General features: G+C 35.4%; 1 protein-coding gene and 2 non-coding genes across 3 annotated transcripts; all 3 read left to right on the top strand.

Moving 5' to 3' along the window:
• Positions 1-792: 792 nt before the first annotated feature.
• Positions 793-1,728, top strand: LOC126006449 (olfactory receptor 14C36-like). The gene has a single exon (XM_049771880.1). The coding sequence runs from the start codon at positions 793-795 to the stop codon at positions 1,726-1,728; it is 936 nt and encodes a 311-aa protein (XP_049627837.1).
• Positions 1,729-2,173: 445 nt separating this feature from the next.
• Positions 2,174-2,235, top strand: LOC126007679 (U7 small nuclear RNA). Its single transcript, XR_007495181.1, has one exon. It is a non-coding gene; the product is annotated as a U7 small nuclear RNA (small nuclear RNA).
• Positions 2,236-13,993: 11,758 nt separating this feature from the next.
• On the top strand, positions 13,994-14,096 carry LOC126007572 (U6 spliceosomal RNA). The gene has a single exon (XR_007495116.1). It is a non-coding gene; the product is annotated as a U6 spliceosomal RNA (small nuclear RNA).
• The last annotated feature ends 939 nt before the right edge of the window (positions 14,097-15,035 follow it).

The following is a 15,035-nucleotide window of genomic DNA, read 5'->3' as shown; positions in this document are numbered from 1 at the left end:
TGGGGGAAATTCAGTTTAATTGTCCTCTGAACTTTGTTCAATGTTTTATTTTCTGAATAATTAACTAAATACATTTTATAAAATAATCCCATTAAATGACTTTATTAAAAAGACATTAAAAGTTCCATTAAAAAGTACATTAAATAATACACTACTACATTAAAAGAGTAGTGTGGAGTGAGGCATGACCCTTAGACTTACATAAATCATGTTTGAAGAAAAATATGCAATATACCCATTATATTAACATATGGGTAAGTTTTCTGTTCAATTTCTATAAAATTTAATGACTTTAAATTTTATTCAGGTATTTTTCTATGTATAAGCTAGTTTAATATCATATTTTGGAATAGTTTAAAAGGAAAGAAAAGCACATGTAAAATAACAGGTGATAGGGAAATAATAGGGATCCAGGGGTCTCGGTTACACTGGTGGTGTTGGGAAGGACAGAACTAAATATACAAACCGCAGAATCAACAACACTGAGATTATGAGATGCAAACTTTAACAACCAAACTTAGAAGGTGCCTGTTACGATGGCAGGCAGGGGAATGGGGAGGTACGGATGGATTCTTGGTATATTGGGTGGTTGACAGTGTTGGTGGTATTGGTGCTGAAACATTGTATGTATAACACTTAGCTATGTAATTTTTGTAAATCATAATGTTTTAAATAAAATATTTAATAAAATAATCAATGAAATAAATTATTATAAAATGATTTAAAAGAAAAGCAAATGATTTTATTTTTTACTTTTGCATTTATAGTCAATGACTATCGTATTTTGAGAAAATGACCAATTCCACCATGGTGACTGAATTTCTTCTTGAAGGCTTTGGTAATGTGTGGGAGCTAAGATTGCTGAATTCCATGATATTTCTGCTTCTATATTTGTTAACTCTTCTTGGAAATTTTCTCATTGTCACAGCCACCACATTTGATCAGACCCTTCACACTCCTATGTACTTCTTTCTCAGAAATCTTTCTGTGCTAGACATATGCTACATTTCTGTCACTATACCCAATGCCTGTGTGGCCTCACTGACCAACAATAGGACAATTTCAATAGCTGGCTGTGCAACTCAAGTATTCTTAGTAATTTACTTTGCAATTGTAGAGATAATGTTTCTCACAATCATGGCCTGTGATCGCTATGTAGCCATCTGTCAACCACTCAACTACCCAGTCATTATGAATTACCAATTTTGTGTCAAGATGACACTGACTTCCCTGATCAGTGGCCTAATTTATTCAGGGGTGCACACAGGCAACACGTTCCGTTTGCCCTTCTGTCAGTCTAATGTCATTCATCAGTTTTTCTGTGACATACCTTCTTTGCTAAGACTCTCCTGCTCTGATACATTTAGTAATGAAATACTGATTCTTGTATCTGCAATTGTGGTTTGTGGTGGCTGCTTTATCTTTGTTGCCATTTCATATATTTGTATATTTTCTACCATGCTCAAGTTTCCAACTGGAGAACGAAGAAAGGCCCTTTCCACCTGTGTCCCTCACATCGTTGTGGTTTCTGTCTTTCTAATTTCAATAGCTTATGTATATCTAAAACCTTCAGTGATCTCTGAAACAATTCAGAACATTGTTCCTTCTGTACTTTATACCATTGTTCCTCCACTGTTGAATCCCATCATTTATAGTCTTAGAAACAGACAGGTAAAGGAAGCAGTGAAGAAAATTGTGTTTAGAAAGATATATTCAAGAAAATTATGAAAATTTATTTAGCTTTTTCCAATTTTTCATGTGTAAAACTTAATAATAAATATTTCATCTATAAGTTTTAAATATTATACTACTTAGACCTCCAACAACAGATGAGTGAATGAATCATGAAGATGTGGTACATATACTACATAACTGTAAGAAAATATGAAATCATGTAATTTGCTGCAAACTGGATAGAACTGGAAGATAATATGTTAAATAGTCAGTCAGAAAAAGGATAAATACAAGTGTTGTCACTTATATGTAGTATTTAGAATACTGCATAAAGAAATACCATGTCTTAAATAGGGGTGTTGAGAACACTCTAGGGTCCAGAATATAGTTGAGGAGAAGGAAAGAAATTGAATGAAGGAAAAAAAAGACACATACGAAATAATGGGGAACAGAGGGTGGGGATCTCAAGTGCATTGGTGGTGTTAAGAAAGGACAGAATTAGTGTTAGAGCTCTTTTATAGTTTGTCTAGCAGGCTTTCTGGGCTGCTCCCAGAGGCCACTTTATGTAAAAACCTGAAAAAGGAAAAAGAAAGGACAAAACTAAATATTCAAGCTAGAGTCAACAACAGTGAAATCGTGAGACCTAAACTCTAACAACTAAAACTTAAAAAGCTTCCTGTTATCATGGAAGCCTGGGGTGGGGTGGTGGTGGCATTTGATGGACTATGGGAATATTGGTGGAGGAAGGTTCACAGTTGTACTGGGATTGGTCTTAAAAAATTGTGTGTCTAAAACCCAACTATGAATAACTTTTTAAATCACAATGATTTAAATAAAAATTAAAATAAATATGCTATTTGTACCAGTATCACATTATTAAAACCTGAATAAACAATCATTTAAGATATGTTTGTTAATCCTATGTAAGATGTTTATAAAAATTTAGTTATCAAATCTATATTTTAAGAAATGTATTATAAATAACCATCTATGTTGAATATAATACAATGCTCAAAATACTGTAGATCATTGCTCTTTACAATTTTGATTATTAAATATTTAGAAATATCAATAGGTTGAATAATCAAACAAAAATGGAGCCCAATAAAAATTAGGAGAAAGGCCTAATTATCTGATATTTACTGGTTAAAATGTGAGAGGAATTTATATTTAATTTGTTACCAAAAATCAATTTCATTATTTGAACATAAACAACAATGTTTATCATTACAATATTTGATGAATTATATATGTAATGAAACTAATACTGTGTGGGGTGTGAAGCATAAAATATGCATTTAAATAAAAGTAGGGTTCAGAGATGAAGTATTAATGTTGTCTTTTTTCCTTGCATGAGGTTTTGGTCCCCAACAATGATGCAATCCTTTGAGTACTGTAAGGAATAATCACTGAGTACAGAGACAGGAATAAACCCTGAGAATTGTTGCTTATGGACCAAAAAGTCAAACAAACATATAAATTGGGACTACAAAAAATCAAATAACTTTTCTTAAATGGAACATTTTTCTGATATTTATTGAGATTAAATATTTCTCCTCCCATTGGATGTATGTGTTATTATTTTAAAAGCTCCATGAATAATAATTTTCAAAGAATAAAATGTTTTTTAATTACATTATTGTTTTCTTTTTCTTATTGGGGAGGCACACTCTAGAAATGCTCTGGGCTTACTTCTAGCGCTATGCTGAGAGAATATTCTTGTAGTCTTGGAGGACCATATAAGTACATTGGATCAAACTGGAACAGTTTCATTCAAGGCAAGTGACCTAACTACTATACTATCATCATGGCCTCAATTTTTTGCTTTTTATTTATTTATTTAAAAATAATTTTTATTATGACCAATGTGAATTACAAGTCTTTCACAGTTATATTTAAGATATATAGTGACAATCAATTAGGACCACTCCCACCACTAGTATTGTCCTCCCTCCACCCTGTTCCCAGTATGCATCACATACCACTCTTGCCCCCTTGACTGCTTTAACAGGTCCCCTTTGTGTATAGCTTGTTGTAGATTGGGTTATGTTGATTCTGTTGTTGTTGATTTTGGGTTTGGTGTTTTGGCCTGATCATTTTTTATTTCCACTCAATTTTCATGCAATTGTATGTTCCTAATACCTCCACCACCACCACCCCCCATCGATTTTTGAGGAAGAACAAGATGATTCAAGTTCTGTGGCTTTGTTGGAAAAAAAAATTTGGAGGAGTCCATCTAGAAGCTGTAAATATAGATTTAAAAGAAGAAAGAAAAGGAAAAAACTAAACCAAAACAAGCAATGACAAAATGTATAGTAACTAAAAAAAAAGGAACAAAACAACAACACCAAAAAAAGACCTTGCCGCACTAACTCCCTTTCTTTTCCCCCCTCTATTTTGCAAGTTACTTATAATATATTCTTCTGAAATATATATTTTTTGCTTTATTTCCATGTTACTTATATATTTTTATGGAATTGATGAAATAGCAGTTTTCTTTGATATAGAACCAGTATTGTTTTAAGTAATTTTATTATAATATCCATTGTTTGATTTTGAGCATTCAAGCATATTTTTTGATGCTTAATGTGTTTTTGTATTTTTTTTAAATTTTTATTTTGACCATAGGTGCTTACATATCTTTCACAGTAGTATTTTAGGTACATATCAACATTAAATCAAGGGAATACCCATCACCAAATATGTCCTTCCCCCATTCCAGTTCCCTTTCTACAACCCATATACCCCACCATCACCCCCTGGGCTGCTAGAGTAGGTGGTCCCCTCTTTGTCCTGCTCACTATTAGTGATCATATATCTGTTTGGTCCTGATGCCCTCCCTTGTTTCTCCCTCTATTTGCGAGGCTGAGCTAGCTAAATCGAGTTATGTGGTTTTGTTTGAGGGAAAGAAAAGCAATAGAATGGGGTAAAAAATAAGAAAAAATTAAAAAATCAAATATGCCTGAAAATTGGGTGGAGTCCTTCTCAGTTTTGAGAGAGGACATGAAAAAGGTAATTTAAACACCACAACACTACCGAAAGAAACTGTCAAATTAAATATCCAGTGAGCACTACAGCAATAAAGACAAGCACCCACACAACTAGTCTCGGTTCCTGAAATCAAAATCATGCTGGAGTGCACAAAGAAAGAGAAAGATAAGATAAAATAAAATAAAATAAAAATGGAGATCTCAACTCTCAATATCTACACCAAAATAATGGATGTCAAAAAAGAAACAATAGGTCAATATCAATAAATATAATATGTGGAAAATGATTATTTTGTGTGTTTTTTTATTCTTTTCCCCCCCTGCATAGGCACAAGTAACTATTGGGGTTATTATAGAGGAAATTCCCTGGCCTAGGAGACTACAGGGTTTCTCCCACTCCTGAAGTAATACTGTCATGGTATTAACTATAGACTCCTTGCATGCATCATTTACTCTCCCCTTCGTGCTTTTGTGGTGTATGAAGACTTCTGCTTCGTCATGGATGGTAAAATCAGACCTCTGTATCTTGAGATCTTGGTGACTGTGCAGCTCAGGGAATGGAGCTTATGATGAAGTCTTTCTTTGTGGTTCTAGCAGTTCTGCTTTTTCAGTGTCGTTTTAATCCATCTTCTGTAGTTGGTGGTCTGGGACAGAGTCTTTCGTTATGTTTCTGGAAGACCGTTCACTTGCGGTTGTCTCAGTCAGACCTCTGGAATTGGAGATCTTGTTTGTTGAACAGATTGTAGACCAAAAGCTAGGTTAGAGCTTGTTGTTGTTGTTGTTGTTGGTCCCGGGATCAAGCATATTTTTTTAAAAATAATTTTTATTGTGACCAAAGTGAATTATGAATGTTTCACAGTAATATTTAAGGTACATAGTGACAATGAATCAGGGCCATTCCCACCACCAGTGTTGTCTCCCCTCTACCTCTGTTTTCAGCATAAACCCCGTATCTCCCTCATTTGCCCCCTTGGACTGCTAGTGTAACTATTCCCTTTGTGCATAGATTGTTGCAGATTGGGTATTGATTCTTTTGTCATTGACTTTGGGTTTGGTGTGATAAATTTTTTATTTTCTCTCAATGTTCATACGATTGTTGGGTCCTGGTACTCTTCATTTCCCCCCTCAATTCATGAGGAAGAACAAGATGATTTTATTTATGGGATTCTATTGGGAAAAAAAATACTGGGAGGATTCCAGCGAGAGGGTATAAATATAAATTTAAAAGAGGAGAGGGGAAAAATAAAAATAAAACAAAAACAACCCCCCCAAATCACAACAACTACAAAAAAAGGACCCTGTTACTAAAAACAACTGCCATCATATAATAACCATGAGAACTAAAGAAAAAAAAATAAAAAGAAGAAAATGAAAAAGAAATAAACAGAAAAGAGAAGAAAAAAATAAATGAAAAGAAGAAAAAAACCCAAAAAGATGAAGAAAGAAGGGCTGGTCTTTTCTTTTTCTTTCTTTTTTCTTTCTTTCTTTCTTTCTTTCTTTCTTTCTTTCTTTCTTTCTTTCTTTCTTTCTTTCTTTCTTTCTTTCTTTTTTCTTTCTTTTTTCTTTCTTTCTTTCTTTCTTTCTTTCTTTCTTTCTTTCTTTCCTTCTTTTCTTTCTTTCTTTCTTCTTTCTTTCTTTCTTTTCTTTCTTTTCTTTCTTTCTTTCTTTCTTTCTTTCTTTCTTTCTTTCTTTCTTTCTTTCTTTCCTTTTTCTTTCTTTCTTTCTTTCTTTCTTTCTTTCTTTCTTTTCTTTCTTTTCTTTCTTTCTTTCTTTCTTTCCTTTATTTATTTATTTCTTTCTTTCTTTCTCACTCTTTCTTCTTTCTTTCTTTCTTCTTTCTTTCTTTCTTTCTCTCTTTCTTCTTTCTTTTTCTTTCTTTCTTTCTTTCTTTCTCTCTCTCTTTCTTTCTTTCTTTCTTTCTTTCTTTCTCACTCTATCTTTCTTTTTCTTTCTTCTTTCTTTTTCTTTCTTTCTTTCTTTCTTTCTTTCTCTCTTTCTTTCTTTCTTTCTCCCTCACTGTCGTTCTTTTTCTTTCGTCTTTTATTTTTTTCTTTTTTTTTCTTTCTCTCTCTTTCTTTCTCTCTCTTTCTGTCTCTCTCTTTCTTTCTCTCTCTTTCTTTCTCTCTCTCTTTCTTTCTTTCTTTCTCTCTCTCTTTCTTTCTTTCTCTCTCTTTCTTTCTTTTTCTTTCTTTCTTTTTCTTTCTTTCTTTCTTTCTTTCTTTCTTTCTTTCTTTCTTTCTTTCTTTCTTTCTTTCTTTCTCTTTCTTTCTTTTCTTCTTTCTTTCTCTCTTCCTTCCTTCCTATCTTCCTTTCTTCCTTCCTTCCTTCCTTCCTTCCTTCCTTCCTTTCTTTCTTTCTTTCTTTCTTTCTTTCTCCCTCACTCTTTCTTTCTTTTTCTTTCTTCTTTCCTTTCTTTCTTTCTTTCTTTCTTTCTTTCTTTCTTTCTTTTTCTTTCTTTCTTTCTTTCTTTCTTTCTTTCTTTCTCCCTCACTTTCTTTCTTTTTCTTTCTTCTTTCCTTCCTTCCTTCCTTCCTTTCTTTCTTTCTCTCTCTCTCTCTCTTTCTTTCTTTCTTTCTTTCTTTCTTTCTTTCTTTCTTTCTCTTTCTTTCTTTCTTTCTCCCTCACTTTCTTTCTTTTTCTTTCTTCTTTCCTTCCTTCCTTCCTTCCTTCCTTCCTTCCTTTCTTTCTTTCTTTCTTTCATTCGTTCTTTCTCCCTCACTTTCTTTCTTTTTCTTCCTTCCTTCCTTCCTTCCTTCCTTTCTTCCTTCCTTCCTTTCTTTCTTTCTTTCTTTCTTTCTTTCTTTCTCCCTCACTCTTTCTTTCTTTTTCTTTCTTCTTTCCTTTCTTTCTTTCTTTCTTTCTTTCTTTCTTTCTTTCTTTCTTTCTTTCTTTCTTTCTTTCTTTCTTTCTTTCTTTCTTTCTTTCTTTCTTTCTTTCTTTCTTTCTTTCTTTCTTTCTTTCTTGCTTTCTTTCTTTTTCTTCCTTCCTTCCTTCCTTCCCTTCCTTCCTCCTTCCTTCCTTCCTTCCTTCCCTTCCTTCCTTCCTTCCTTCCTTCCTTCCTTCCTTCTCTTTCTCCTCTCTCTCTTCTTTCTTTCTTTCTTTCTTTCTCTCTCTCTTTCCTTTCTTTCTTTCTTTCTCCCCTCACTTTCTTTCTTTTTCTTTCTTTCTTCTTTCCTTCCTTCCTTCCTTCCTTCCTTTCTTTCTTTTCATTCGTTCTTTCTCCCCCCCCTCTCTTTCTTTTCCTTCCCTTCCTTCCTCTTCCTCTCCTCCTATTCCTTCATTACTTCCTTTCACTTCCTTCTCCTTCCTTCCTTCCTTCCTTCCTTCCTTCCTTCCCTTCCTTTCTTCTTCCTTCCTTCTCTCCTTCCCTTCCCTTCCCTTTCTTTCTTTCTTTCTTTCTTTCTTTCTTTCTTTCTTTCTTTCTTTCTTTCTTTCTTTCTTTCTTTCTTTCTTTCTTTCTTTCTTTCTTTCTTTCTTTCTTTCCTTTCCTTTCTTTGTTTTTGCATAGTCACAGTAAGTAATGGGGGAAATTTTCTTGGCCTAAGAAATAGAAGATTTTTCTGTGGCTTGAAGCATACTGACATGGGGAACAACCTCCATATGCCCCATATGCTCATTTTCACACCCCAAGGTCTTTTATAATGTCAGGAGACTTTTCCCGCTCAGTTATGAATGATAAAAGAAGGCCTCTGTAGCTAGAGATCTTGGTATTCTGTACAGTCATAGGACGTCATAGGACGAAAGCTAGGATAGAGCTTTTGTTTTGTTTTTTTTGGGCCACCACCCAGTGATGATCAGGGATTTCTCCTCGATATGTTCCTCAGAAATTGCTCCTGGCTTGGGGAACCATATGGGACACGGGGGATCTAACTGTGGTCTGTCCTAGGCTGGTGCATACAAGACAGATGCCTTATACCCTGTGCCACTGCTCCAGTCCCTGATAGAGTCTTTCTTTATGGTTCTAGAAGTTCTGTTCCATCACTGCTGTTGTAATCAGTCTTTTGTAATTAGTGGTCTTGGTTTTTGCTCAGATCCTAGGAACACGTCTAGGATAGACCTCTCTTCATTATTGTATTTAGAAGTTCTCTCCCAGTCACAGTTGTCAAAGTCAGACCTCTAGAATCAGAGATCTTGGTTTTTGTACGAATCTTAGGTTGAAGCCTAGGCTAGGATCTTTCTTATTGGGCCCACAATAAGTTTTGCCGAGTCATGGTTGTCAAAATCAATTGTCTGTAGTTAGCTTATCTTGGTTTTTGCACAGAGTAAAGGATGACATGCCTTCTGATTTTATCATACCGTTAGGTGATGAGATAGGGCAACCCTCTCCTAGATCAAGTTATTGCCATTTCCTCATTGTCAGGATGTCATATCAAAAACTGTACAAGTTGGTGCCAGAGCGGTATTAGGAATTTCTCAGGGGAGTTTATTTGCTGGTGCTATTGCAGGAATCTGGGGTTCTTTGTTGGACGGTCACTGTCTGATCACATGGAGTTGGGTTCACATGACACATGTTCAGGGTGGGAGACGACCCTGTATTATAAAATATATGAGTTTTTATCCCTTGTAGATAAGAGCTTGTTTTTGTGCATAAGATTTCCCCTTTTTTAGAGTGTCTATTTAAAGGGAATGGTGCCATATTATATAGCTTGTCCATTTGGGGGAATAAGTATGACATGCTACCCAATCTCTGTGCTCTGGTTTTGACCTGAGCTTTTATCCCAGGCAAGACATTTCTTCTAGGTTTTTTGTACCAAGCAGAACCCAAAACAGGTGAAGAAAAAAAATAGAAGAAATAAATAAAAAAATAATTTGAAAAAAGTAATTAAAGAAAATAAGTGATGGAGCAGACTATCTTTCAGGAAGAGATATTATTATAGAGGTATTAAACATACAGAGAAATACATCCACATTAAGTCTCTTGAGATATTCTTGTGTGTGTGGTGTGAAATCCAGGGCACATTTTCATTCCACACTGTGGTCTTACTGAGTTTGATAAATGATTTGCAGCATTAAGAGATCAGGTAGTGTCCTTGAGCTGGCATCCTTCTGGAGCTGAACCCTGGTAGCATGCAAACAGTTCACATTTGGTGGGGGTGAGAAGAAGGGCCACATAAACATGAGTCAGCAGGCGTGTTGGTAGTGTCTTGTGTAGTTTCTAGTGTAGTTTCTTGCTGGGGCACAAGAAGTGGGGACTGAGAAGGTGTTCTTTCACTTTGGGAGCTGGGTGGTGGTTTATTGGGGCAGGGAGGTCAATATTGGTACCTAGTGTGTAAAGAAGTTAAATAAGGAAGGGATAATGAATCAGGATTGGGGGATGGGAGGATAGAATAATTTCTCTAGTGGAGGAGGCATAATATATAAGAGGCATGGATTGTTTACAATTTATATTTGGCAATCAGAGAGGAGTCCACTGTATACAAACTCATGCCACATATAGACAGACATTAGAGATCTATTCTTAAGTTGTTGGAGGCCTGACCCTCATAGGATGGATCTGAGCTTTTAAGAAATCTTGAATTAAGAAAAGATAAATAATTGCTAAGATATAGATTAGAAGAGAAGGAAAGGGAAAACAGAAGATAAGAGAGAAGAGAAAAGAAAGACAAGCAAATACACTAAAAATAAGTTAAAGAGTAAATTGGGCCAGTGTGTTGGAGTTCAAAGGTTCACAATTTCTAGGCACTTCATCAATGATGGGGGTGGGCTTTACTAAGTGAATGTTTCAAAGTTAGATAGTGGTCAGAGTATTTTAGGACAAGGATAGTTGTCACATCTAGAGTACTAAGGAATATGGTAGTGAGGACTATAAGAGGTGGCTATCCTATGAAGTATTGTCCACTGCATCTGATATATTGAGGTTCTTTTACTAAAAGGAAACTGCCAGTGTGGGTTTTATTTAACATAGATTTAATTGATGAATAAAAAGAAGGAAGAAGAGCAGGAAAGAAGTAGGAAGAGAAAAAATGATAGAGAAAAGAGAAAAAACAGAAATGGTAATTTGCAGAAACATATCATGAGTGGGACCTATAATGTAAGTCTGTGGTGTGCCATTGACTGTTTCAGTGGTCTGAATGATCATATGCTTTAGGTCCTAATAAAAGACATAAAACAAAAGGAAATTTTTAAATTGAAGTATTTTATCAAGATACTGTCACAAATAGCACTGTATATGGCAGTGGTCCTCAAACATTTTAAACAGCGGTACAGTTCATTGTCCCTCAGACCATTGGAGGGTCAGACTATAGAAAAAAACAAAAACTATGAACAAATTCAATTGCACAATGCAGATATCTTATTTTGAATTGAAGAAACAAAACGGGAACAAGTACAATATATGGCCCACAGGTCGTAGTTTGAGGATCACTGGTATATGGTATTTAGTATGATAGAGCATTGAGGCATAAATTCTGGGTGTCCACTCTTCGATTCCAAGAATCACTGTGAACAAAAGGTTATTTTATACCTGATAAAATTAAGGCATTAAAACGTATGGCTAGTAATCATTGCAGCAGGAGTTCCTGGCTTCCAATCAGATGGGAACGGAACGAACATTTCTCAATATTGTCAAGGAAATTTACCATGAGTTCATGGAATATATAGTAAATAATCATAAACTTAAAGTCTTTCCTCTAAAATCTGGGACAAGACAAGTTTTCTCCTTCTCACTACTCTTATTTAATATAGAAGTGGAAGTACTTGCCATGCTCAGTGGAAATAGTGATAGGACACAAAAGCCACCCATAAAATGGGAAAAACTAATCACCCACTACCCATTAGATAAGGAACTAATAACTCAAATATCAAAGTTACTGACTGAACTATATAAGAAATATAATCTAATTACATCAAAAATGGGGAGAAGTAATGAACAGACATTTTTATAAAAGAAGAAATACAGATGCCCAAAAGGTGCATGAAAAAATGCTCTTCATCACTTGTTATCAGGGAGATTCAAGTCAAACAACATTGATATATCATTTCACACCACAGAGTCTGGCACACATCACAAAGAACAAGAACAATCTTGTTGGCTGGATGTGGAGAGAAATGGACATTTATTTACTGCTGGTGAGAATGCTATCTAGTACAGCCTTTCTGGAAAACAATATAGCTGCTCCTCAAAAAAATTGGAAATTGAACTCCCATAAGGTCTAGCATACCACTCATAGAGATATATCCTAGGAACACAAAAACACAATACAAAAATGCCCTCTTATGCTTATATTCATTGCAGCTCTATTTAGAGTAGCCAGAACCTAGAAACAACCCAGATTCCTGACAACAAATGAGTGCCTACAAAACTGTGGTGCATTCACACAATGCATTAAATGCATCTGTTAGAAAAAATGAAGTTATGAAATTTGCTTATATATTTGGATATATATATTATATATATTTGAATATAGAGATTATTATGCTTAGGAAAAACGAGTCAGAAGGAGAGAGTTAGATACAGAATAGTCTCACTAATCTGTGGGATCAAAGAAAAAATAAAAGACAATATTTTAATGATATCCAGAGACACTAGAGACGAAGGCCAGGGTAACCCCTGAGCATCACCAGGTGTGCCCCCCCCCAAAAAAAAGAAAAGGAGAAAAAGAAAATTACATTGCTAAAATTTACATGGAATCGTGAAATACCTCAATAACTGGTGATAGTCTATAAAATAGGAAAGTGAGAGTGACTGAATTTGATGACTATAAATTATGCCATTGAGTTATAGCAATAAGATTGTGTTATACTAGGATACACACACATATATATGTAGAATCTTAGACAAATAGAATAGTATTGAGATCAAAGGGGTTAATCCTGGCAAAGAGAGCAGCAGTAGGGAAGCAGCACGGAGGAGTCTGAAGTTTAGAGTAACTCCTGCTTAGCGACACAAGAGTAAGAGTGACACCAGCAATGGAACCAGATACCTGGAGAAGGGACAAAGGCATATCATTAGACTGATTATCAGCACTGAGCGAGATCTCTGGGGAAAAATGGCAGCAGATAGACCCTAAAGAACAGAGGCTTGTTGGAAGCAGCGATTATGGCCACAGTATTCCCTGAGACAGTGTGAGTGGTGCCCTAAATTGATCCTGCAGCAGAATTGGGAATTGTGAAAAGAAGCAACAAGTCTGGGAACTGTGGAAAGTGGCAAGGGCGCATCAGAGTGGTTGAACTCGGGTTGCAAACATTAGTGCCTCAGGAAAGAACAGGAGCCAGCATGCAACTGGAGGGCACCAATTAACCATACCAATAGCTGTAGTACTAAGCTGATAAGAGTTGGGTAGAGGCAGAGGTGAAACTTCAATTGCTAGAGGCCATCTGGGAGTGCTGCCCTTACTCCATCCAAAAGCCTGACTCTGAGCAGCAGGACTCTGCATAGTCAGGTGGCCCAGAAATATCTGCCCAAGAGATACAGACATTAGCTTTGAGGGAGCAGGCTAAGGCTAAACCTGACAGAGGGCCACACAACAGTATGGCTGTGAGATGACCAACCAAAGCAGTGAGTCTGCAGCGAGGCTGATTTGTTTTGTGGTCCCACATTGATCCTAGGCAATAAGCCCCACAACAACACATAAAAAACACCACACACTACAAATGTCACAATGGGAAGACAATGCAAAGTCCCAACACAGCGAATAGAGATGATAGTTCTTTATTTTAAGAGAACTATCATTTACTTATATGTATCATTTACTTATATATATATATCTATATATATATATATATCTATATATATATATCTAATAAGGACTTGAGGGAGGAAATGTGGAGGATGTTTAAATAACTCAAGCAAACCATGTGATGAACTGAACAAATAGCAAATAAGATTCAAGAAGATATGAGAATAGAAATGAGAAAACATCAAACTGAAATAATGGGTCTGAAAAACCTGGTAGATGAAATAAAAAACTCACTGGAAAGCCTCACAACAGCGTTAACACCTAATGAGGACAGAATCAGTGAGATGAAGATGAGCTGCACAATACCTCCATACAACAAAAGAAATTGGAAAAGAATCTTAAATCAAATGAGCAGAGTATGCAAACAATCCTCAAAATAAAGTGAACAGACAAATTTAAAGAACAAGAGACTCTTGGGACAAATTCAACAAGAACAATGTAAGAATCATTGGGCTAGGTCAGAATAGAGTAATATAGTGACAAATCCTCACAGCTAATCTTTGTTAAAGGAGTCAACAATTAGAAATGGAACAAAGTTTCTTCAATGGTGTTGTAACAAATGGATAACCACATACAAGAAATTAAAGATAGATCCATATCTCAGACCTTACACAAAAGTCATTTCAAAGTGGTTTAAAGACCTTGAGATTAGTGCTCATGTCAGCAGCACATATACTAAAATTGGACCATACAGAGATTAGCATGGCTCCTGTGCAAGGATAACAAGAAAATTCATGAAGCATATTTTTCTTTTCTTTCTTTCTCTCTCTCTTTCTTCCTCTCTCTCTTTCTTTCTCTCTCTCTTTCTTTCTTTCTCTCTTCTTTCTTTCTTCTTTCTTTCTTCTCTCTTCTTCTTTCTTTCTTTCTTTCTTTCTTTCTTTCTTTCTTTCTTTCTTTCTTTCTTTCTTTCTTTCTTTCTTTCTTTCTTTCTTTCTTTCTTTCTTTCTTTCTTTCTTTCTTTCTTTCTTTCTTTCTTTCTTTCTTCTTTCTTTCTTTCTTTCTTTCTTTCTTTCTTTCTTTCTTTCTTTCTTTCTTTCTTTCTTTCTTTCTTTCTTTTTCTTTCTTTCTTTCTTTCTTTCTTTCTTTCTTTCTTTCTTTCTTTCGTCTTTCTTTCTTTCTTTCTTTCTTTCTCTCTCTCTCTCTCTTTCTTTCTTTCTTTTTTCCTTCCTTCCTTCCTTTCTTTCTTCCTTCCTTCCTTCCTTCCTTCCTTCCTTCTTTCTTTCTTTCTTTCTTTCTTTCTTTCGTCTTTCTTTCTTTCTCTCTCTCTCTTTCTTTCTTTCTTTTTTCCTTCCTTTCTTTCTTCCTTCCTTCCTTCCTTCCTTCCTTCCTTCCTTCCTTCCTTCCTTCCTTCCTTCCTTCCTTCCTTCCTTCCTTCTTTCTTTCTTTCTTTCTTTCTTTCTTTCTTTCTTTCTTTCTTTCTTTCTTTCTTTCTTTCTTTCTTTCTTTCTTTCTTTCTTTCTTTCTTTCTTCTTCCTTCCTTCCTTCCTTCCTTCCTTCCTTCCTTCCTTCCTTCCTTCCTTCCTTCCTTCCTTCCTTCCTTCCTTCCTTCCTTCCTTTCTTTCATTCTTCCTTTCTTTTATTCTCTTTCTTCTTTCTTTTAAAAAAGAGGGGCCGGGAAGGTGGCGCTGGAGATAAGGTGTCTGCCTTGTAAGCGCTACCAAGGAACGGACCACGGTTCGATCCCCCGGCGTCC

This window comes from Suncus etruscus, chromosome 4 (genome assembly GCF_024139225.1).
Source record: "Suncus etruscus isolate mSunEtr1 chromosome 4, mSunEtr1.pri.cur, whole genome shotgun sequence".
Lineage (NCBI taxonomy): Eukaryota > Metazoa > Chordata > Mammalia > Eulipotyphla > Soricidae > Suncus > Suncus etruscus.
Note: the sequence above shows the minus strand (reverse complement) of the source record. Positions and strands in the feature narration are given on the sequence as shown.

Excerpts from the sequence above, each read along its gene's own strand:
- LOC126006449 (XM_049771880.1), top strand. The coding sequence starts at position 793 with ATGACCAATTCCACCATGGTGACTGAATTTCTTCTTGAAGGCTTTGGT.